The sequence below is a fragment of the Spea bombifrons genome, chromosome 4 (genome assembly GCF_027358695.1).
Source record: "Spea bombifrons isolate aSpeBom1 chromosome 4, aSpeBom1.2.pri, whole genome shotgun sequence".
In the NCBI taxonomy this organism is placed as follows: domain Eukaryota; kingdom Metazoa; phylum Chordata; class Amphibia; order Anura; family Pelobatidae; genus Spea; species Spea bombifrons.
In genome coordinates, this window is record NC_071090.1 from 98865544 (window position 1) to 98891008 (window position 25465).

Below are 25465 nucleotides of genomic sequence, written 5' to 3' on the forward strand. Positions count from 1 at the left end.
TTTTTGGGTGCTCTTGAAGTAGAACAATCAAATCTGAACCATCTCTTCACCAGAGGATTATTATTACATGTCAGCAATGTGTAGATTAGAATGATAAGATTAATAAATAGAAATGCATGAATAAATGTGTGGTTATTTTTTTTTCTTTTTTCTTAGGGGGGTGGGGGTTCATTTTCGGTTTTGGCTTCGGTCAATTGAATGTTGCATTTTCGGTTTCGGTCCACAATTTTCGTTTTGGTCCCTCCCTAATTTATATATATATATATATATATATACATATACATATACACATTAGACTTGTGCATTCATATTCAGGAGAACATGAGAATGAACACGAATGTTGCATTTTCCTTTGTCAAACCAAATAATAACAAACGAATATGGCAGCGGATAAAAGTACGAAGATTCACAGCATGAAGAATCTTCATTTCTTCGTGTTCGTATATATACTAGGCCAGCCTAATCCTAGCTTATCTTCCTGGTCCCTTTCCCCCATAAAAGTCACTGCCTCTAGTGCCTATCTAAAGTCTTCCGTAGTATAGCAGGGGAATCGACGTGTGAGAAAAATAGATCCCTAGCACGCTATCCTGAAAAAACTAACAGCGTGAGAAAAATAAATCCCTAACACTCTAACCTGACGCTCGTTTCGCTGAGATTCACCTCGGATTCATCAGGGTGGGGAATTTGGAGCCAGGATTTAGAGGTCCGTAAGACCAACTCTATTGGTCGCCGGCAGGGGGCTCGTCTGGCATCAACCAATAAAGAGTCTGAGCAGCTGCCCTTTCCCATTCATTCTTTGGTGTGAAATGAATGGAGCTATGTCAATGCTGCTGCTAATTGTTACAGTTTTATACATTTCTTTAATTTGTTTGATACATTTGTAGATTCCCCCCCCCCCAAAGATGAACAAAGACCTCCCCAGCACCCAAGTCTGATACATATATATATATATTGTAACTGAACATCCTTTAAAGCACAGGGAGTTAGAGATCTTTCAGAATCACTTGTCTTCTAGGGTAATATAAAAGCCAATTCCAGATCCAGATAAAGTTTAAAAATGTATCAGCAGCTAAACAAAAATACAATATAAACAAAAATAAACCCTTGCTCATCTAAGCACTAACTAAACACAGGGTTTTGTTTCCTCTCTAGGTTGGGGTGGCTTCCCCACCTCCCAACAAAACACTCCAACCAAGCTGTTACGTGGGATCTGGCACCACAGGTGATGGACCCACAATGCAGGAATGGCGAGAAATTTTCAATAAACAAGCCGGGATCGGGGCAGGCAGCACAGGAGCGAAGTCAAAGAACAGTAGCCGAGGTTGGGACAGGCAGCGCAGGAACAAGGTCAGAAGAACGAAAGCCGAGGTCTGGTACACGTGAAAATCAGGAAGATAACAATGGCAACACTAACACCCTTAGAACAAATGATATGAACTCGTTGAACGGGCACGGAAACACAGGACAAGGAAGTTTAAATAGAGCCAATGGCGGGAGAGCAGGTAAGATGTCGTCATCGCGACCGGCGCAATAATAGCGTCGGCGCGATGGCAACAATACAACAAACCTCCTGCCTGTGTTAACTCCGCGAATGACGCGGAAGTGCCACACAGGCAGGAGAGGTAATGTAATAGCCAGGGCCGGCCCTACAATGGAGCCGACTGGGGCAATTTTAGAAGCGGTTTTTTTGGTTGTTTGTTTTGAAGCGGAGGAGAGAGAGAGAGGGGCGCCGAGTAGCTTTCGCTTACCCGCCCGGCGCCCCTCTCTCTCTTCTCTGCGGCGAGTCTCCCTGTTCAGTCTCGGTGCCGGCTTGTAATGATGAGCGCCAGAAGTGGCGTCAATTTCCGGCGCTCAGCATTACAAACCGGCACCGTGGCAGAGCAGGGAGACTCGCCGGCCGGACTCTTTAAAGGTAAGTACGGGGGGGGGGAATAATGGCGTGAGCGAAGTTTAAAATGCCGCCGCCCCCCCCCACGGCATTTTAAACTTCGCCCCAGGCGGCGTTAAGTCTTCGGCCGGCCCTGGTAATAGCCACCGTGGACATGTAGCGGCGATCGAACACCCGATCGCCGCCGACATGCCTGCGCCGCTGATATGCTGCGGGAGCCCGATCAAGGCTGTCAGTACACGAGGAGGACGTGCGCGAGGAACGCCGTGGGACCCTGGCCGGACAGGTAGGTGTAACACAAACAAAATAAATCCAGCAAGGTTTTTTCCAGCAGCTTTCTTGGCTGGAAATAAGAAGAGACTGAATTGAACCAAGCTGGGCTTTTTAAACCCTCCTGATCAGACCAGGTGAGCTGTACTTGGTCACCTGTAAATCCTGGTCTGGATTTTAAAAACTGCTGGAGCACCAGCCCACCCTGCTCTTCTGGATACTTTACCCCAAGGACCCATTACACAATTTATAACCCTGGGGCTTCTATTTTACATATAAGGGCAAATAAAGGGCCAAAGTAGTGCGTATATAAGGCCCATCCACTACTGTACCGGCCTTTCTGTCACTATATATACATATATATATATATACATATATATATATATATATATATACATATATATATATATATATATACATATATATATATATATATACATATATATATATATATATATATATATATATATATATATATATATATACATATATATATACATATATATATATATATATACATATATATATATATATATACATATATATATATATATATATATATATATATACATATATATATATATATATATATATATATATATATATATATATATATATATATATACATATATATATATACATATATATATATATATATATATATATATATATACATATATATATATATATATATATATATATATATATACATATATATATATATATATATACATATATACATATACATATATACATATATACATATACATATATACATATATATATATATATATATACATATATATATATATATATATATACATATATATATATACATATATATACATATATATATATACATATATATACATATATATATATACATATATATATATATATATATATATACATATATATATATACATATATATATACATATATATATATACATATATATATATACATATATATATACATATATATATATACATATATATATACATATATATATATATATACATACATATATATATATATATATATATATATATATATACATATATATATATATATAAACATACACACACACTCACTGGCTACTTTATTAGGTACACCTGTTTAATTGCTTGTTAACACAAACAGCCAATCACATGGCAGCAACTCAATGCATTTAGGCATGTAGACGAGGTCAAGACAACTTGCTGAAGTTCAAACCGGGAATCAGAATGGGGAAGAAAGATCTACTGGGATTTTCACGCACAACCATCTCTAGGGATTACAGAGAATGGTCCGAAAAATGGAAAATATCCAGTGAGCGGCAGTTTTGTGGACGAAATGCCTTGTTGATGTCAGAGGTCAGAGGAGAATGGGCAGACTGGTTGGAGATGACAGAAAGGCAACAGTAACTCAAATAAGCACTCGTTACAACCAAGATATGCAGAATACCATCTCTGAACACACAACATACCGAACCTAGAAGCAGATCGGCTACAGCAGCAGAAGACCACACCGGGTGCCACTCCTGTCAGCTAACAACAGGAAACTGAGGCTATAATTTGTACAGACTCACCAAAATCGGACAATGGGCCAATTGAGCATTGTTTAAACGTCACAGTATTGTTGCCGTCCATGTCCCTCCCTTTATTACCACAGTGTACCCATCTTCTGACGGCTACTTCCAGCAGGATAATGCACTAAATTATCTAAATAATCTCACAAAGCTCACATCATCTCAAACTGGTTTCTTGAACATGGCAATCAGTTCACTGAACTCCAATGGCCTCCACAGTCACCAGATCTCAATCCTATAGAGCACCTTTGGGATGTGGAGGAACGGGAGATACTGTATATCCAAATGAATGGGACCACAAAGGGAATATAAAATGTCAATCCACAAAGGATTTTATTCCCTGTGTGCTACCATTTATTTGGATGAATATATATATATATATATATATATATATATATATATATATATATATATATATATATATATATATATATATATATATATATGTGCTCTTTTGGAGAACTAGCAACTCACCCAACCCTCACCCTTCCACTTACCAGTGCTTCACCTTCGCTAGACTCTGGTCTGCTATCGTGTGTCTCCCACCATAACAGCTTGATCTTCAGCCATAGCAAGACTCTAGTAATAATTTATTTGATCTATATTCATTGGGATACAGTTGCTGGTCTCCCTTAAACATTTATACTTTCACATACCCAATCCTTTAGATTTGTGGGCTTGTTTTTGGTTCTTCTAACCTTTTGTTTTTGTCCTAGGTTTTATGTGATGTAATAGTGTTGCTTTTACAGACCTTCAAAACTTAAATCCTGGCACCGAACCCATTGGTCTCCCCAGCCCAAGTTTCTCTGAGGTGTACCTTGCCCTGTTCTTTAACAGGGGGGGGGGGCTTAAATCCTGCAGGTCCCAGGCCAAGTTGCTCAGAACGGTTTTCTGATTTTGAGACCGGCGACAAATAGAGTTGCTCTTAAGGACCTTTAAAATTCTGGCGCCAAAGAGGCTGCTTACTGTTACAGAGTTAACTCCTTATTAACCCCTGCTAGAAAAACGGCAGAAAACAAAGAGACATCTTTGGGGAGGGGGGCATCCCCTTCATATTCCACGGATATTTGCCCGAAACAAACACAGGAAAGGGCAAATATACTTGGAACATAAAGGGGATTCCCCCCCCCAAAGATGAACACCAAGACTTGGCTGACACCCAAGTCTACAGAATATGATATAATATATTATTATCAACCATATTTTTGTTAAATATAGAGAAAATAAATAGGTAGGGTTTGGATACTTTCTGCATTAGACGAATAAGAAAGTCACCTGCAAAGGCAAATCACAGCAGATCTTTACAATAAGTTAAGATTTCACACTATTCCTCAAAGACGCATTCCTCGACCGAGAAGGAAGAAAACAACAGAGACGGCCAGATGGCCCCTCAAAATGGGGATGAGATGTGCATCATGATCCTACTTTCACAAAGAAATCCCTCAAACCACGATTTGATGACATTGGCCCATATGGACATTCGTTCTAACTTTTAGCTATTGCTACCATGGTTTAAACCAGAAGACTCCTCTGTACATAAAACTTCTCCCTCACTGCAGCAAACCTCAAGATTTTCCTTTAAGTGCCAAATTGCTTTCATTCAAAAAACCCACTTACTACGAAAAACAAGTGCGCTCTAATCTGTAATTGTTGGAGGTCCTTGGTATTCAGCGCCTACCGTCTGAAAAAATACGGTAGTCATCTGATGCATTTCGTCCTTCCGACTTAGACGTAGGTATCGGCTTACATCTATGACACAGCTTTAAGTAGACCGTTAATGAATTGGTAACAGCTGTGATAAGTGTATACACCTTAACAATGTTACCAAAAGGCCATGATATATCAAAGCACTATATTTATTGTATATTATTAGCTCAATGTTCATAAATTCCACATGGATATGATAGTCGGCCTTAATTATTAGTGGCAAATTTGAATTTTAAGTTAAGATCATTCAGATATTCCACAAATCCATTGAATTGTCCTTGGCTACCTTGCCAAATGAATATTAGCTCGACAATATATTTTTATACATCACAATGGAAGTTCTAAATTGGTTCTTATCTCCAAAGGCATGGGAGGCTTTCCACCAATCTAAAAACAGATTAGCATTGAAGGGACAAATATGGTACCCATCGACGTCCCAAATTTTTGGAGAAAAAGCTCAAAGAACTCAAAAATACAAAGTAATTATGTGTCAGAAAAAATGGTCTCAACAAAAGTACCCCCAGAGTACTTAGAATAACCCCACAAAAAGTATTTTATAGCTTGAATGCCCAAATCATGAGGTATGCAAGAGAAGTGTGAGGCTACATCCATAGTTAGAACAATTTAACCTTTCTTGTCAAAATCGAACTATTTGTCCTCAAACTCACCGTGTTTGGAGGAGGAGGAATGCTGCCTATGACCCCAAGAACACAATCCCTGCCGTCAAACATGGAGGTGGAAACATTATGCTTTGGGGGGTGTTTTTCTGTTAATGGGACAGAACAACTTCACCGCATCAAAGGGAGGATGGATGGAGCCATGTGCCGTCAAATCCTGGGTGAGATTCCTTCCTTCCCTCAGCCAGGGCATTGAAAATGGGTCGTGGATGGGTATTCCAGCATGACAATGACCCAAAACACACAACCAAGGCAACAAAGGAGTGGCTCAAGAAGAAGCACATTAAGGTTCTTGAGTGGCCTAGCCAGTCTCCAGACCTTAGTCCCATAGAAAATCTGTGGAGGGAGCTGAAGGTTTAAGTTGCCAGACATCAGCCTCGAAACCTTAATGACTTGGAGAGGATCTGCAAAGAGGAGTGAGACAAAATCCCTTCTGAGATGTTTTCAAACCTGGTGGCCAACAACAAGAAACATCTGACCTCTGTGATTGCCAACAAGGGTTTTGTACCAAGTCATGTTTTGCAAGGGGGTCAAATACTTATTTCACTGAGTAAAATGCAAATCAATTTATAACTTATTTGAAATGCGTTATTCTGGATTGTTTTGTTGTTATTCTGTTTCTCACTGTTCAAATAAACCTACCATTAAAATTATAGACTGATCATGTCTTTGTCAGTGGCCAAACATACAAAATCAGTAGGGGATCAAATCATTCTTTCCTTCACTGTAAAGGCACCTCCTCCTGGAGTGACCTTTTTCCAATACACATGAACTTGAAGTTATGGCCGGCCACCAGGAGACCGTGAGGCTGGAGACTTAATATGAACCTTGCACATATTTCTGAGCTCACAGCACACTTGGGAACTACTTTAATGAAAACAATGCCTAAACCTACTTTATGGGAAGCTCACAAAGTGGTCATCCGTAGACACCTCATACATTTACTCTAAACTTAAAAAGATGGTGAGCTATCACATACAAAATATCACACAAAAGATAGCCAGGCTAGAAATCTTTCACAAATCTTCTCTATCGGCTGACACTCTGGAACAGTTGACAGCTTCACAGCTGACTAATTCCACGCTTAAAACACAGAGACAGTTCAATGAGATTGGGAATAAACCTGGTACACTGCCAATGACGATCTGCGCAAAGCGGGCTCAACACTACATCCCTAAAATTTGGAGACAGTAACAATGCCCTTTGCCATACAACAAAGGGAACAGCACGGTGCTTACGACAGTAAAATCAAGCCCTGTACAATCTACCCTCCACCCCTCGATGTTCCCTATATACTGCACCACCCAGGAAAATCAAAGCTTACTGCAACAAACATTTATCAAGGAGCCTCTCACTCAACACCATGGACATTTTAGAAGCCCATATAAAGCATGAGGAGCTTAACTTGGCTATTAGGTCTCCCCTGGGTTCAGATGTGAGTTTTTCCCAACCATTAGGCTGTATATGGTCTTCATGCTGAACAGGACTGGGGTTAGATCGGCACGTAAATAGTGCCCACATATCTGTAATACCAAAACTGAATGAAGTATGTAGTAGACTTGTGCATTCGTCTTCGGGCGAACATGGAAACGAACACGAAGAGTGCGTTTTCGTGTTCGTTCCGAAGACACGCCGAAGAGAAGACGGCGGCGGTAAAACGTAGGCGAAGACGAAGACACACACCACGAAGATCTTCGTGATTGTCTTCGTCTTCGTCTACCACTCCCCCCCCTTCATCTTACCTTGTCTTGGCGGCATCGCGGCAGTTCCCGGAAGTGGAAATCCGCAGGTTCGCCGTCACAGGTTACAGGGCAGTGCGAATGAGCCTATTGGTCGCCTACAGGGACCTCCTCTGGCATCAACCAATTGGTTGATGCCAGAGAAAGACCCTGCAGGTGACCAATAGGCTCACTCGCACGGTCTTTGTAGCCCCTGACAGCGAACCTATGGATTTCCGCTCCCGTTAACCCCTTCGATGCTGCGTTATCTAACGCAGCATCGAAGGGGTTAACGGGAGCGGAAATCCATAGGTTAAAGGGCCGTGCAAGCGACCAATAGGCTCACTTGCACGGCCCCTTAACCCTTTAAAAAAGTTAACCCCTAACTAATTGAACAGGGAGGGAGACCAGTGGCATCGGCAGTGCCGATGCCACTGGTCTCCCTCCCTGTTCAATTAGTTAAATGTCCGTACGAGCGACTTTATTGGTCGCTCGTACGGACATTTAACCCCGCACGGACTAACTAATTGAACAGGGAGGGAGACCAGTGACATCGGTCTCCCTCCCTGTTCAATTAGTTAAAGACCAGTGGCATCGGCAGGGCAAGTTGCAGCTGCAACTTACCCTGCCGATGCCACTGGTCTCCCTCCCTGTACAGAGTTAAATGTCCGTACGAGCGACTTTATTGGTCGCTCGTACGGACATTTAACCCCGCACGGACTAACTAATTGAACAGGGAGGGAGACCAGTGGCATCGGTCTCCCTCCCTGTTCAATTAGTTAAAGACCAGTGGCATCGGCAGGGCAAGTTGCAGCATTGGGGTTTTAAAACCTCAATGCTGCAACTTACCCTGCCGATGCCACTGGTCTCCCTCCCTGTTCAGATAGATAAATGTCCGTACGAGCGACTTTATTGGTCGCTCGTACGGACATTTAATTAATTGAACAGGGAGGGAGACCAGTGGGATGTGCCGGGTAAATTGTAGCATTGGGGTTTTAAAAGTCTGCACGAGCGACCAACAGAGTCGCTCGTGCAGACTTTTAAAATCCCAATGCTGCAACTTACCCAGCAGATCCCGCTGGTCTCCCTGTTCTATCAGTTAATAAATGATAGAACAGGGAGACCAGCGGGATCTGCCGAACAATTACGGCACCAGGAGTATAACAGTCTGTACGAGCGACCCTATTGGTCGCCAGCAGGGGGCTCGTCTGCCATCAACCAATGGCAGACGAGCCCCCTGCTGACGACCAATAGAGTTGCTCATACGGACATTTAAACTCCTGGCGCCAGAGCGGCTTTAACTCCGTTTTAACCCCTTAACCGGGGAAAACGAAGAAAACCCGAGCACGAAGAATGTCCGCGAATATTCGCCCGAAGAGAAGACAGGACCAGGCGAATATTCGCGGAATACGAAGTTTTTTTTTTTGCCGAAGACGAGCACGAAGACGAACACGAAGAGCCCCCTGGTGCCCAAGTCTAGTATGTAGTAGTTTCCTTCCAATTTAGATATCTACATCCTAGTGGATATAGTTTATCCTAAACTTATCTCCTCTGCTGCACTGCCTGGAATAGGACTTATGAAAATGGACCTCTCCCCATATTACATGGTTCTGCAGAATCAGAGTGCTAAAGATGAATATCCTGCACAAATGTCCTTACCTCGTACAGGCTATCCCCATTTTCATTTCGTGGTCATACCTTAGGCAGTGTAGAAGACTTGTTGAGCACTATCTATGATCCAAGACTATCACATACTCACCTTGGTAGACCACATACTAGTGGTAGGATGGGGGACCCTGACCTAGAACTGTACTGGGTACCATCCGTCTCTCTGAGCAAGCCGTGGATATCACTGTAAGTTACTTACGGGGGCCCCTCACCAACTGGCTCTCAAACCGGAATAGATATGCCACTACTACTGACCACCAAACAATAAGTCTGGAAGAGTGGCACATATGACATATACCAGCTCTCTGATGCTGATCCCTAGAGGGTCCATGACAGTTTTTGCTCCGCCAAATGGCCGATGCTTATGCCTCCATCACGCCCTCCAGGGCTCCACTGTTAGGCCACTTTCTGACCTGTCAGAGAACCCAAACAAGACCTTTCAGGTTCACTATCTTGAGGAAAGAATTTAAACCCTGACTCCTGTTGACAATCTATGCAATGCGGCTGATAAGACCACCTACCTTTTCTTCTCTATGCACAAGTGATATCTGTACAGTGTGGCTCTCCACACTACTTCTTTAGTTTTGAAAGAGAGAGATTTAAACATTAAACAACAACAACAACAGGATTAGAAGAAAATACTCCCGATAACACATAAAGGTTCCATGTATAGCAGAATACATAAAAGATGAATAGATGAATACAGAAAGATGTTACAAGGTCCTTGATGACCTCCATTACTTCCGTCCCCGGTTTCCAGAACAATTCTGGAAGTGTCAGGTGGACGACAGATCATGCCTGCACATTTTGTGGTCATACTCACGCATTCTACCCTTTTAGGTCAAAATTACCCGCATAATTAAGGAGATGGCCGACCCTGACTTCCAGGCCACTGCTGCAGCTATATATCTTTATCATTCCCTTTTCCCCTACATGGCCTACAAGAAGTTCACCTAATTAAAACAGTGTACGACAATATATATGTCTCACTCAATGTATGCATATGTGTATTGAGTTACATGACTACCTTGTCTAATAAACTAAGGATTGAAGAAAAAAAAAAAAAAAGATAAAATAAATAATACTGGTAATAACACTAAATGACTTTAGGGGCTGATGAAACTCATTTGTCTGAACTTGAATTTACATAATACTATAAAGCTGGCTCGTAAACAATTTTCTTTATATTTCTGCATAAAATCCTAATAGTCTCTAATGTATATTATCTAACACCATACAGTAACAGACACATTCAAATATCTTATGTACACGCATGCTAACAACATATACTAATACACACACTATATGCGGACATACACACTCATGCTATCACCATATTAGCACTGGGTAACGCTATATAAAACTACACACGCTATCATAAATCTGGCACTACGATACAGTAGACTATACATTAACACATACAAACACTGATATGACAGAACACACTTACATACACGTCTCCCCTCGCACCATTGAGAGTCCGGCACCCTTTCCTTTCCTGCTCGGGTATGGATGCCTTAAGGCTTCCATGCAGGAAAGCATAGGGGGCCGTATTCACAATGACAGCCATGGCTATTTTTTACCCCCTTTGTCCCACAAAAAACACTGGATGCATTCTGTACTCCATATCGATGTATGTATATAGATCTTAGTTTAAACCTGAAACACCTAACATAACACGAAGACCAATTCAAACAGGGAATAGTCATACCTGGGCACTCTCCGGATTTGACACGGAGATTGCTGCCCCTCCGGTTCTCCGGGTCAAGACCAGAATCCTCCAGGTCATGGGAGCGGGGTCTTGACATGCCCCGTTCCCCCCACCCATTTTACCTTTAAATAGGGGTGTTTCCCGCTGACGTCAGCAGGACCGCCCACCGACGTCAGTGTGCAGTCCTGGCCGCATCTCGCAAGGGAAGGCTCCGGATAGCCGGAGCCGAGAAGCTCCCAGGTATGGGAATAATAAGTAAAAAGTAGAACTTTCTATCCATATATTTAAACAATTTTTTTTTTAATAACAATCTTTGAGAAATCACAAGAAAATCCTTTCCACACACACAAGGCAGGCATAGTGTATACAGCAACAAAAATACATTGGCCATCAAACTCTACGTATTATAAGCATTATTATACCTGGGAATGATGCAGGTTTCAGTCTCTAAGGTGAGATGATGTTCTTCTGGGTCTCTGCCAACCTGATGCAAAAATCATAATTGTGAGCATAGAAATAAATAATTTAAAACAGCTAATTATATATATATATATATATATATATATATATATATATTACACTCAGCAGACAACAATAGTAGAAATATAAACTTGATGCTATTGGTGATAAAACAAAAAATTCCAAAGATAAAACACCAACAGGATTATTTCCCAAGGAAACATTACACTGTATGACAAATCAATGAATAATCTTATGAGGGTTTCAGGTACTAAATCAGCAAGGAGACTGTTCCCCGATATACTGCCCCTCTACCACCTGCACTGCCCTGTGCCCCGATATACTGCCCCTCTACCACCTGCACTGCCCTGTGCCCCGATATACTGCCCCTCTACCACCTGCACTACCCTGTGCCCCGATATACTGCCCCTCTACCACCTGCACTACCCTGTGCCCCGATATACTGCCCCTCTACCACCTGCACTACCCTGTGCCCCGATATACTGCCCCTCTACCACCTGCACTACCCTGTGCCCCGATATACTGCCCCTCTACCACCTGCACTGCCCTGTGCCCCGATATACTGCCCCTCTACCACCTGCACTGCCCTGTGCCCCGATATACTGCCCCTCTACCACCTGCACTACCCTGTGCCCCGATATACTGCCCCTCTACCACCTGCACTACCCTGTGCCCCGATATACTGCCCCTCTACCACCTGCACTACCCTGTGCCCCGATATACTGCCCCTCTACCACCTGCACTACCCTGTGCCCCGATATACTGCCCCTCTACCACCTGCACTACCCTGTGCCCCGATATACTGCCCCTCTACCACCTGCACTGCCCTGTGCCCCGATATACTGCCCCTCTACCACCTGCACTACCCTGTGCCCCGATATACTGCCCCTCTACCACCTGCACTGCCCTGTGCCCCGATATACTGCCCCTCTACCACCTGCACTACCCTGTGCCCCGATATACTGCCCCTCTACCACCTGCACTACCCTGTGCCCCGATATACTGCCCCTCTACCACCTACACTACCTTGTGCCCTGATCTACTGCCCCTCTACCACCTGCACTACCCTGTGCCCCGATATACTGCCCCTCTACCACCTGCACTACCCTGTGCCCCGATATACTGCCCCTCTACCACCTGCACTACCCTGTGCCCCGATATACTGCCCCTCTACCACCTGCACTACCGTGTGCCCTGATCTACTGCCCCTCTACCACCTGCACTACCCTGTGCCTTGATCTACTGCCCCTCACTCCTCACATTCTCCATGTTTGCCCTCCTCTCCGGACACCTCCCTTTCCAAAATAACATGTTTATTAAACAAAAACGTCACTTCTCTGTTGGATTTTCACAAGGCTAGGAATTACCGGTTATGCTCTCTGGAAACCTCCCTTGGAGTTAAACTGTCACTCAAAACGGTAGCGCTACGGTCCGCAGTATACATTCTCCTGTGTCCTAGGTACTGGCCAATGATACGGGAGAGCGCTAGATAGAGTGGCAAAATCAGGACAGTTGGGAGGTTTGTTTGCTATTAACTAAACTGTCAGTTTATACAAAAAATGTTTGGTGTCCGCAGAAACACAAAACCGGGTTTTTCTAGATTAAATAGTTTTAAATTAAACGATGTAATGTTTCACATTTGATGCTTTACATTTAACACAAGCTCACTAATACCTTTTATTAAATAGGCTGAAGAAGCAGTGAATGTATTTGTGTTATTTAATGTGGTTTTGTACATACTTTTATTTTTTATATATTTGTTTATTGTTTTTCTCCCCTGCCTCATCATGTTGCCGTGTCTCACGCTTTCATGTTTTGTGAACTAATAATTGATTCTGCTTTAATGAAGTCATAACTCCCTTAGTTAGAAGTAGGCTGCACATTCTATTGCACACTCAGATAGCTTTTCGATGTGGATGTATCAGCATGAAGCTGTTCCTGATCGGTGTTATTATTTGGGTTCTTTTGGTTTTATCTGAGAGCTCAGAACATGGAGGTGAGTTTATCGGTTATTACAGATTATTTGGCATCAAGGGCTTTAGGGATGATTATGTACCGCAATGACTGTCATTATTAACTCTATGATTTATGGATGTTTTATAGTTTTACAGCTCATTCTATTATTAACTATTTAACCCACCTCCCCATTGTATTTAAAACAGGTTAATGCCTATAATTGACAAGTAGTTTTAAAACCAAATATATTTAATAATGTGTTATTCATACTAGATTATCCATATTGTGTAAATACCAATAAAGTTACATTTTACAGATTACAGGGACATCCTGTTTATTAAAAGACCTTTTGTTTTTATTTCAGTCTGTGGAAACAGACCCCTAGCGGAGGATTTCCGTGGCTCCCGCGTGGTGGGGGGAAAGGATGCGGAGCCCGGTAACTGGCCCTGGGCAGTGAGCATCCAGGAGGACGTTGACAACGAGTATTTTCATTTATGCGGCGGCGTTGTCCTCAATAATTTGTGGGTTCTCACAACTGCCCATTGCTTCAAAGATCGCGGCAAGTAAGTAAACAAAAAACAAACACGTCATACACTTAGGTCAATATGGGATTTATTAATGCCTGAAAAAGTAAATTCACTAATAAAATGTACTTTGGTTTATTCAGTGACTATCATACCTGGAGACTTGTGTTTGGCGCCAACCAACTTTCAGACATGGGGACAAAGGCTCAGATCAGAGCTATAAAAGAAAAGATTCAACACGAGAACTACAACCCGGAAACGGAGAGTAATGACATCACCTTGCTCAGGCTGAATAAGCCTCTGAAATTTGATGAATACACGCAGCCAGCGTGTCTCCCGGCCAAACAAGCCATTCTGGACAAAATGGACGAATGCTACATCGCAGGCTGGGGCGTCCTTAAAGAAGCCTGTAAGTATCCATAGACTTTATATATAAGAATAGACTCTCTCATTATCACTGTGTGCTTATCTTCCCCTATCAATGGATTGGGCCCTTGTGGCACCTTTCTGGACACTGGGGCCTGGTGGCCCCAATGTAAGCTTTAGAGCCAGGTCACTCCATTCTAAGGGTGATGGAAGGAGCATGGGGTGGGAGGGGGCACCAAGATTTCTGAGGCCAGCCCTGTATCTGATAACTCTTTTATTCATCAGCCACTGAAACATCGGACGTCCTCCAGGAAGCTCCTGTGAATTTAATTCCAGTGGAACGCTGCAACCGTCCAACCTGGTACAATGGAGCTTTGGGTGACTACAACTTGTGTGCCGGATATGAACAGGGTGGTATCGACAGTTGCCAGGTAAGCCCATTATTGTCCTCATTCCCTTCTAACTCACGGATGATACATTGTTAATGTTTTTAACATCATGTACAGTTGTAGTAATTATTAATTAAATGCTTTCTTTTCTTGATTCACACAGGGTGACAGTGGAGGACCTCTGATGTGTAAAAAAAGCAAAGCTAAGTTCTTCACCGTAGTTGGCATAACCAGCTGGGGCTCCGGCTGTGGCCAGAAGCAAAACCCTGGAGTTTACACCTCTACCCAGTATTACCTCGAGTGGATCTCTAAACACATGTCCGAGGACATGAAGCCTGCATCCAAATCTTTGAAGATGAAGGCTGTGAAAAAAATCTGGCCTAAATTAGCTGAGAAAATCAGCAAAGCTGGCAAGAAAGACCATTAATTTTTGGGTGCTCTGGAAGTAGAAGAATCAAATCTGAACCATCTCTTCACCAGAGGATTATTATTACATGTCAGCAATGTGTAGCTTAGAATGATAAGATTAATAAATAGAAATGCATGAATAAGCCGTGTACTTGTGATGAACATGGAATGTTGTGGATGTGTATTGTTAGGATTGGCTAGTGTGAATACAAACATGTATTTTGTGTGTATGACGAACTAAGGTATTTAATACAAATATTCATATAAACTGTTAAATTAAATTTGTATAATTTGTATTGCAGTTTAGTCGATCGTGCCCTGCTGCTGCTAAAACTATATTGAATTTTCTTTGATATTTAAACATCACCAGAATTAATAATCTACCAAACCAAGCAGGTTATTGAGGGATATTTGCTTTATTGTACAGATTTGTGAATTCTGTGTGTGTGAGATGGGAAAAAAAGAGAAGATTTCAAAATCAGAGGCATCTAATGTTCAGGGTTAATGAACATACAGTATGTAGACAACCTCTATCGGCAGCAAACTCACAAAAGATGGAGAGTTCTGGGTAGGATACCCCGGGAAGTTCACGGTTAGACTCCTTGCCAACTACCACTAACTTTCCACCCCTCACAGCCCCTGAATTTTCAATGAGTTTAATCTCTTGAATGGGCAGATGTCGCACTCAAGTCCTGCTTACTTCCAACCTGTTCAATTATATTTGGTGCTAGCCTTTCCATAATACACAGCTACCTCTACCCCTATCTGGGGGCAGGCATTATACTTTAATTTATCTGATTATACCACTGGTTCAAGTAGTTCTTTTGAAGAGCCGCACCTTACCAAGTCCCGCATCTTCCATACAGACTGGCACAGGCTCACTACATTTAAGAAGAACATTTCCAAAATTGCTTGGGATTGTTCTTTGTCATTTTTGCAATTGGATTAAAGAATGGAATCTGTAGGTGGTTTTTTTTTTTAAATTTTTTATGTAATCGGCCACATTAAGTGGAAACTAGCATCATAACCTTCCCTTAATGTTTCCAACAGTGTACCTTCTAACCTCATGGATATTACCAATCCAACCCTGTCAATCAACGCAGTCTATGGACAATTGCTTATGTATAGGTTGACCCATGCATTCTTTCTCAAACCCCCAAAAGAAGCCTTCTGAAGTTGTCAAAGTTGTGATTCAAAGTATATTTTGCAGTAATAGGAAACATGGGTTCAATAGACAGAAAATAGCCGAAACGTTAAACCGATGTTTACCTAAATGTCCACCTTAATTACAGCACCAATGTTGACCTGATCTGCATAAATTATTCTTCTTCTTCAGTTCATAAGAGGTGCGAAAAGTGATATGACATCATATATGATTTCCGAACTAAAGGTTTTATAAAGTACATGGAGGAGATTAACTATCATGAAGGCATGGAACATCATGAAGAAAGCAGCGATGTCTGTTTCTGTGCACACAGATATCCAGCCGTTTCTATGCCGGAAGTCCTGCGTGATCTCTTCATCAAGCAAAACTTCCTATATGAATGAACATGAGTAGTGAGTTCCACTGATCAAGGACCGATCTGTAGCATCGGTAAAGAACAAATAACCCTGTGAGAGTACACACACACACATATATATATATATATATATATGTGTGTGTGTGTGTGTACTCTCACAGGGTTATTTGTTCTTTACTGATGCTACAGATCGGTATATATTCCTCTTGAACTCTCAACAATACCTGAAAGGATCGTGACCAGGGTGCCTCCTCTGTGGCTCTGCCAGAGGAGCTGGATGGGGAGATCAAAAGATATCCCTTCGCCAGGTCTCTCTCGGCAGCGGCAGACAGACAGCCTCTCGTGCAGCCTGCAAGTATACGGAAGTCAGGCGAATGGGGGTCACATTACCCCGGCAGCGGTAAGTCCTGTGGTTGGAATCAGGGGTGCTAGGGTTGGTCTTTGGGGTGTGCAACTTATCATCTATGCCTGCAATTTAGGGGGTCAATGCATTTTTATTTGATCTATACTGCTGACTTTGCATTATCACACACACCTCCACTGGCCCGGAAAATCAGAACAGTCCTGCTTAAACAAGGACTGTTGGGAGATATGAAACCCCCAATCAAGTGTCTTGATTCTGGAAATGCTATATATTTATGGGTTAAGCAATATATAGCCATAGATATACACAGGTGCTTTTAAATAGTATATGCTGGGTGTGCGCCAATTCTTGCTTTGTTGTATGTACATGTCGGTCATCAATTACTGGACAAATCTTAGAAGATATGCATTGCTGTTTCAAAGCCTTGAGTTTTTACAGTTAGTAATTGTATAGTTTGTAATTGCAATACCAAAGAACACATGAATAATATGCAAAATGATTTATTTCTGGAAAGCAGACTACATAGTGTATTTTACTGAGTCCATCAACAGCTGCCAAAGCTAGCCATAATTATTCACTTTCTGCGGGTTACTCAGTATTTTGTGTAGTTTATGGGCAACTGCAGCCGAGTAATGTGGCAGGAGACCCAGTGGAGGTCTCTTCAGACTCCGCAAGTCCCTGACACCCAGTGATTATGTGACCAGCAAGAAATCCCCAACTTCCATACAGATATTTAAATGCGATCACTATTCAATATAACATACATTTGAAATGACAGCTCGAGGTCACACATTTCGCTCCCTGCCGTCAGAAGGGAGGATAGCCGGTACATCCTTAAGAGGTAAACACATTTTTCAAAAACGTAAAAAACCCACTTACCTGATGTAGAAACTGTAACGCTGCAGCTGCCCTTCTCTTCTGTGATCTGAAGATTCATGCCACTCCACTGATTCAGCCTGGGATTAGAAAGTATCAGTCAGTAAAATGTTAGCAAAGAGGGCATAAACAAATTTGCTTGGACCATTACATAAAGCATTTTTTGTCCCCACAAAGCTGCATGAATGTTATGGCAGGTAGCTGTATATCCAATTAAAATTGCGTCTGTCCTGGGATAAAAATACTGCCTATGCACAGGGCATTACACTGTTTATAGGCTGCATTGTGTTTTAACTGCGTATGTCTAAGACACACACAGCCTAAATGCTTGTAACTGAGCTCCAAACTACCCAGTTTCTGCGCTGGCTAGCCTAGAGCTCAATGCCGCAGGGTCATCCAGGGGTCCAGGAAGGAAATGTTGGTGAGTGACCAAACATACAACATATCTGTCAGACAGGACAGAGTAACTGCTGCTTCACCAGCACACAAAAGCATAACACATGTCCATTAATACACCCATGCATACACAAATATGTACACAGAAGCACAACTCCATACATTCATACACAGACATTCACACACATACGTAGACTTAGACACGTGCCTTCACACAGACATGCATGCAGAATGCACCATCGACAAGTGTTTTGTTTCTGCTGTGCAATGCATGCAAATGTATACCTGGCACAGCAGCAAGTGAGGGGCCTTGTTACGACAGGCCCTGGGGCAAATGCCCCTTTCACATTGTTAATATGCCTCTGTTAATATGGTTTGGTGGAGTCCCAAAACAGCCTGAGACAGTTTATACCAATTCTTAAGGATTAATAAAGCAAACCAATATTTGTTAATTGCTGCAGTGCAATGTATGCATTGGTCTGCACTGCAGAGCTGAAATACAGTTGTACTGGGTGAGGTGGAGGCCTTTGTGTCCTTAATAAAATCATGACTTTACGTCATGAGACTAGTAAAATCTTAGAATTTTATTAAGGACACGGAGGCTCCTATTATAGTGCAATTTCAAAGCTGATCAACCAAACGTTCAGAAAAATGATGGATAGGGCGAAGATAGAATTCCCGAAATGTAGTGTCAGAAGACCAGTCCGCAGCCTTCAAAATATCCTCTATACGACAACCAAGGACCGCAGCTTTGGATGCCAAAGAACTCCTAACAGAGTGTGGAGAAAAGATGGAAGTATCAATGCCTGCCCGATGTAAAATCCACTTCAACCACCTGGAAAGCGTGGAAGAAGAAACAGAAGCATGAGGCCGTCTAAAAGAAATAAACAAGGGAAGAGATAAGGGATCCCTAAGATCCCGAGTGCGGTTCTCATATTCCCGAAGACAAAGAACAGGACAGAGGAGAGGACGAAGAGGAAAGGACGGATAAAAAACAGTTTTTTTATATTGGTCTTAGTCCTCCTAGAAATATCGAACAAAACACCATCTGGACGGTAGACCTTAGCAGAAAAATCCAAGGCCCTGACATCAGACACCCTTTTTCAAGAAAGGACGCAAAGTAAAAGTAAAAGTTTTGCCGATAACTCCTTAAGAGAAAGCTCATGATTAGCAGACCAAGCCTCTAGGAAACGAAGAACAACATTAACGTCCCATGTAGAGGAGTAACAGGGCACAGGGGGTCTGGAAAAACGGATACCCTTGAGTAACCTGCATACCAAAGGACGTTGGCCAATAGGAACCCCATCAAGAGGAGAGTGGCCAGCTGAAATGGCCAAGCGATACAAATTAACCGTACGATACGCTTTGTTGTCATGAAAGAGATCCGTAAGGAAAGACAGGACCATATTCAAAGGGGCCGAAACGGGATCCAATGACCTGCCCAGGCACCAGCGAGACCAGGATCGCCATGCTGAAGTATAGGCTCGCCTAGTACCCGGGGCCCATGCATCGGCCAGGAGGGGGAGAGTTCGTTGTGAAACACCCTCGACAGACCAGGGTCCCCGGAAACAAGCCAAGCTACCAACTGAAGCTTGTTCAGAAGAATCAGTTCGTGGGGGCGAAAGTCGGGGTCGAGGAGCAGGTCCCGGAAGGAAGGGATAGGCCTGGGAAAATCCGTCGAAGTTTCCAACTGTTTGGGAAACCAATGTTGAGATTTCCACAGCGGAGTTATCAAAACGAGGGATGTCTGGAACCGTATCATATGCAGAATCGTCCGCGCAATCATGCTGAAAGGTGGGAACGTGTAGAGTAGGGCCTTCGGAGAAATGCGTCCGTGGCAATCGCCTCTGGATCTCATCTCCAACTGAAGAACCTTGGCAGTTGCGAGTTCAGGCGAAACGTGAACAAGTCGATCATCATCGGACCCCATAGACATTGAAGTTTGGAAAAGACAGAAGGATGAAGGCGCCAATCTCCTGAATCCCTGAGAAAACGCGAATTCCAATCCGCTGTGATGTTGGAAAGACCGGGAATGTGAACAGCGGTCACGGAAATTCCATGAAGAAGACAGTATCTCCAGAAATCTCTTGCGAGACATGCCAACAGTTTGGATTTGGTGCCCCCAAGATGGTTGATATACCGCACCTCTGCTACGTGGTCCAGCTTGAGAAGGACGGAACAGGAGGCCCTGGGAGGTGCTAGACTCCGGATGGCAAAAGAGCCGGCTAACAGTTCCAGGCAGTTGATGTGAAGAAGGGATTCTTCTGAGGACCATCTGCCGCCTGTAGATATAGTCCCGTAGCGCGCTCCCCAACCATGTAAGCTTGCGTCCGATTCTATAACCATGTCTGGAGTGGTGCCGAAGATGGCCCTGCCATTCCAAGCTTCCATGTGGGACAACCACCACATCAGCCCGTCTATGGATTCGGCGTCGAGAGAAATACAATTTTCGTATGAGGGAACCGAAGATAGTGAAGAAGTTCGTAACCTTTGCAGCGCCCGGTAGTGAAGGGGGCTTGGGAATATGGCATGAATGGAAAAGGACAATAGCCCTATCATCCTCGCAATCTGATGCACGGTCACCGTCTCCAAGCGCAGCAATCGCCTGATCTCCTTCTTGATTGCCACGATCTTGGATTGTGGAAGGAAAAGAGACTGTCGAACTGAGTCTATCCAAAATCCCAGAAATTCCATAGTCTGTGAAGGAGCGAAGCATGATTTTTCTCCATTTATGAGAAAACCCAGGGACTGGAGAAGGTGAAGAGCCCAACCGAGGTGTGATTGGAGGAGCGAATGGGATTGAGCTAGAATGAGGATGTCGTCCAGGTAGATTATGAGACGTACTCCCCGAGAACGAAGGAATGCCACTACCGGTTTCATGACCTTCGTAAAGCACCACGGGGCCGATGAAAGACCGAAAGGAAGACAGGTAAACCTCCACTTCTGACCTTCCCAAATGAACTGAAGGAAGTTCTGGTGAGAGTCTGCGATCAGGATCGTGAAATACGCGTCTTGAAGATCCAGCTTCACCATCCAATCTTCCGGTAACAAGAGGTCCCGGAGACAATGGATCCCTTCCATTTTGAAGTGGTGATACAACACAAACGCATTGAGGGGTCGGAGATTGATGACCGGACGGGAACCCCCTCCTTTCTTTGGAACCAGGAAGAGAGAACTGACAAACCCCGGAACGAGCATGGAGGTTGGTAAAATAGCCCCTTTTTGATAAAGCGACCTTACCTCGTCTGAAATCAGGTGGCTCTGAAGTAGTGGAAACCTTGGGGAAGGAGGAAGTCGAGCCTGTCTAGGAGAAACAGTTAGTTCTAACTGATAACCCTTGACCGTATTCAACACCCAAGCTTCTGAGGTAATTAAAGCCCAAACGTGGGCAAAAGCCACTCGTGGGAGGGAGAGAAGGGGAGGAGGGACTTGCCGTAAGGGCGTCTAGATGAAAAGTACCCTCTGGAACCTCTGGTGGATGCAGGGCGACCTCTGGAAGGAAAGAAGGTCGCGATCTTTGTTCAGGGAGAGCTGGACGTTGAGAGAAGAAGCCCCTGCTTCGTCCGGCCCCTGCAAAAACTCTTGGGCAAAAACTCTTTTCATAGAGGACTGAGCCTTATCGAGGGCAGTAAAGGTCTTTACAAATGAGCCAACATTCTTAACAAACGAGTCCCCAAATAATAGGCCTTTGGCCGAAGGACCCGGCTCCTGAGTAGCCATATTGACCAATTTGGGCTCAATTTTAATCAGGATGGACTTGCGTCTCTCAGCACAGAGAGCTGAATGAGCGTTGCCTGTCAAACAAACCAAACGTTGAAGCCAGCCCAGAGCCTCATCAAAATCAAATGTGTCAGGAGAAGCTTTCCCCGCTACAAGCAACTCGAATAGTTTGGTGATGGAACATTGTAGCATCCAGCAGAGACTGGAAATCCTCTGATGACAGAGGCTGAGCATCATCAGCATGATCCCTAATGGATGAACCTGCAGCCCCAGCAGGAGCAGCCTGGTCACCAAAATGATCCATGAGATATAATAAAAAATGGGAAACCACTAGAAAATACCGGCTGAGAAAAGAAACAATGGGTTGATTAACCCGAGAGGAAAACACCTGACTAGAAACGAAGGAGCTGAGACGTCTGCCGGCGAAGAGCACACAGCTGGAATCGCGGGAATCCAGTAACACGCGCGCAAACAAAGATGGCCGCCACACCAGTCAGGGTGCATGCGCGCACCGGACTCGCCGGCTGACAGCGAAGCCGGTGACACGGAAGCTCCGAGAAGAGCACCGCAACGTGGGCAAAAAAAACGGAGGAGCCAGAAAAGCAATGAGGGAACTGAAAAACGGCAGAAACCGTCATGAGCAGAACACACAAATAAGATGGGAAGGTCGGGTACATGGCGGGAAGGCACAAAAACATACAATAACAACGACAGTAAATATAATGTGATATGAGAACAGAAAAAATATGCATTTAATAACACTGAGAAAAATGGTAGAGCAAAGGAATACTCAACTCAAGAGGAAGTGCAGCAGTATATCACGCCCTTTGATGTACCTGGATCTATTGCTGATTGGCTGACCTGTCTATATATATCTTTATATATGTTTTTTCTCTTCTGATAACTACTTCCTGTATTTTTTGCTGCTGAGGGAGTAGTAATAAAGAAAGAGAATGCACTATAATACTCGCCTCCGTGTCCTTAATAAAATCAACGATGGCATGGTTAGTGTCCTACTTCTTGTCATGTGACACAATCGTAGTCACATGATAGTCTGTGAGATTGAGAGCTGCATGCCTGACTGCCGGTAAAGAAAATTCACTACTCTTAATTTCGACCTTCTTTTAAAAACACCGCTCATTGCTCATCTGGTGGCTTTTCACCATAGATGTGCAATGCTGAGGATTTGCGCAAAGATATTAGTCAGGGAGCTACCGTTCCTGTGCCCCAAGTACATTTAGCCAATGCATTATGGTTAATAAAAACAAAAAAGCAGCGCTCCCTTAGCATTAGCAGCAGGATAGAGTTCCAGGCAATGGAAACAATGGAAACAATGTACAAAAAGCACCGTGATCTCTAAAAACACCGTATTTGCCCGATTATAAGACAAGGCTTTTTCCAGAGCAAATGCTCTGAAAAATACCCCTCGTCTTATTATCAGGTCGTCTTATGATCAGACCTCAACTAGGTCTGACTATGAGACTAACATCCAGATCCAATGCAGCGATGCCTGGATCCTCCTGTGTTATGCCCCCCAACTTACCGGTGCTTCTGAGTCCCCGGACTGCCCGGACTAAGCACCAGGGGAATCAGATGCAGGGGACCTGGATCCTCCTGTGTTATGCCCCCCCCCCAATTTACCGGTGCTTCTGAGTCCCCGGTGCTTAGTCCGGGCAGCGTGTAGAGCTCTAGGCGATTCGCGTAGACAACTTAACATAGAAACATAGAAAGTGACGGCAGATAAGAGCCAGAAGGCCCATCCAGTCTGCCCAACCTCTGAGTACTCTCCTTTAGTACTTGCCCTTATCCTATATCTAGCTTGGCATTATGCCTATCCCATGCTTGCTTAAATGACTTTACTGTATTAACATCTACCACTTCCACTGGGAGGCTATTCCATGCGTCCACTACCCTTTCCGTAAAGTAATATTTTCTGATGTTACCATTAAACCTTTGCCCCTCTAGTTTATGCTTGTGTCCTCTTGTTGCGGTTTTATTTCTTCTTTTAAATAAACTTTCTTCCTTTACTTTGTTGATTCCCTTTAAGTATTTAAATGTTTCTATCATATCCCCCCTGTCCCGTCTTTTTTCCAGGCTATATAGGTTAAGATCCTTTAACCTGTCCTGGTAAGGTTTATTTTGTAATCCATAAACCATTTTAGTAGCCCTTCTCTGCACTTTCTCCAACATATCTATATCCTTCTGGAGATACGGTCTCCAGTACTGTACACAATACTCCAAGTGAGGTCTCACCAGTGATCTGTACAGCGGCATGAGCACTTCCCTCTTCCTACTGCTAATACCTCTCCCTATACAACCAAGCATTCTGCTAGCATTACCTGCTGCTCTACTGCATTGTCTACCTACCTTTAAATCCTCAGAAATAATTACCCCTAAATCCCTTTCCTCACACGTTGAGGTTAGGACAGTACCAAATAGTCTATACTCTGCCCTTGGGTTTTTATGCCACAGGTGCATTACTTTGCATTTATCCACGTTAAATGCCAATTGCCACAGCTCTGACCATTTTTCCAGCTTACCTAGATCGTTTGCCATTTGGCTTCTTCCTCCAGGAACATCAACCCTGTTGCAAATTTTTGTGTCGTCGGCAAATAAACATACCTTTCCATCAACACCATCTGCAATATCACTAATGAAAATATTAAAGAGAATGGGTCCAAGTACAGATCCCTGAGGTATCCCACTGGTAACAAGACCTTGTTCTGAATATACGCCATTGACTACAACCCTCTGTTTTCTGTCACTCAGCCACTCCTTAATCCATTCAACAACATTGGGATCTAAACCCAGAGGTTGCAGTTTATTTATAAGTCTTCTATGTGGGACAGTGTCAAAGGCCTTACTGAAATCCAGATACGCAATGTCTACTGCACCACCTTGATCAATTACTTTAGTCACCCAATCAAAAAAATCAATAAGATTTGTTTGGCAAGATCTTCCTGAGGAAAACCCATGTTGTTTTTGATCTTGAAAGCCATGTGACTTCAGATGTTCAACAATCCTTTCCTTTAACATGGTTTCCATTAATTTTCCCACTACAGATGTAAGACTAACTGGCCTGTAGTTGCCCGACTCCTCCCTACTGCCTTTTTTGTGTATAGGCACAACATTCGCTACTTTCCAATCCCCAGGGACAACTCCCGTTACCAATGATTCGTTAAATATATCAGTTAACGGTTTTGCTAGTACACCCCCAAGCTCTTTTAATAACTTGGGGTGTATCCCATCAGGCCCCA

At 43.3% G+C, this 25465-nt stretch overlaps 1 protein-coding gene across 1 annotated transcript; it reads left to right on the top strand.

Annotated features, from left to right (window-relative positions):
- Positions 1 to 13615: 13615 nt before the first annotated feature.
- On the top strand, positions 13616 to 15428 carry LOC128491484 (acrosin-like). Its single transcript, XM_053463804.1, has 5 exons — positions 13616 to 13685; positions 14010 to 14208; positions 14313 to 14578; positions 14821 to 14966; positions 15088 to 15428. Exons 1-5 carry the CDS (start codon positions 13616 to 13618, stop codon positions 15349 to 15351), a joined length of 945 nt encoding a protein of 314 aa, XP_053319779.1. The 3' UTR covers positions 15352 to 15428.
- The last annotated feature ends 10037 nt before the right edge of the window (positions 15429 to 25465 follow it).

Bases quoted from the DNA above. Each gene is read 5' to 3' on its own strand.
- LOC128491484 (XM_053463804.1), top strand. From the start codon at position 13,616: ATGAAGCTGTTCCTGATCGGTGTTATTATTTGGGTTCTTTTGGTTTTA. The intron at 13,686-14,009 runs GTGAGTTTATCG...TTTTTATTTCAG, and splicing joins TGAGAGCTCAGAACATGGAG to TCTGTGGAAACAGACCCCTA. The intron at 14,209-14,312 runs GTAAGTAAACAA...TGGTTTATTCAG, and splicing joins TGCTTCAAAGATCGCGGCAA to TGACTATCATACCTGGAGAC.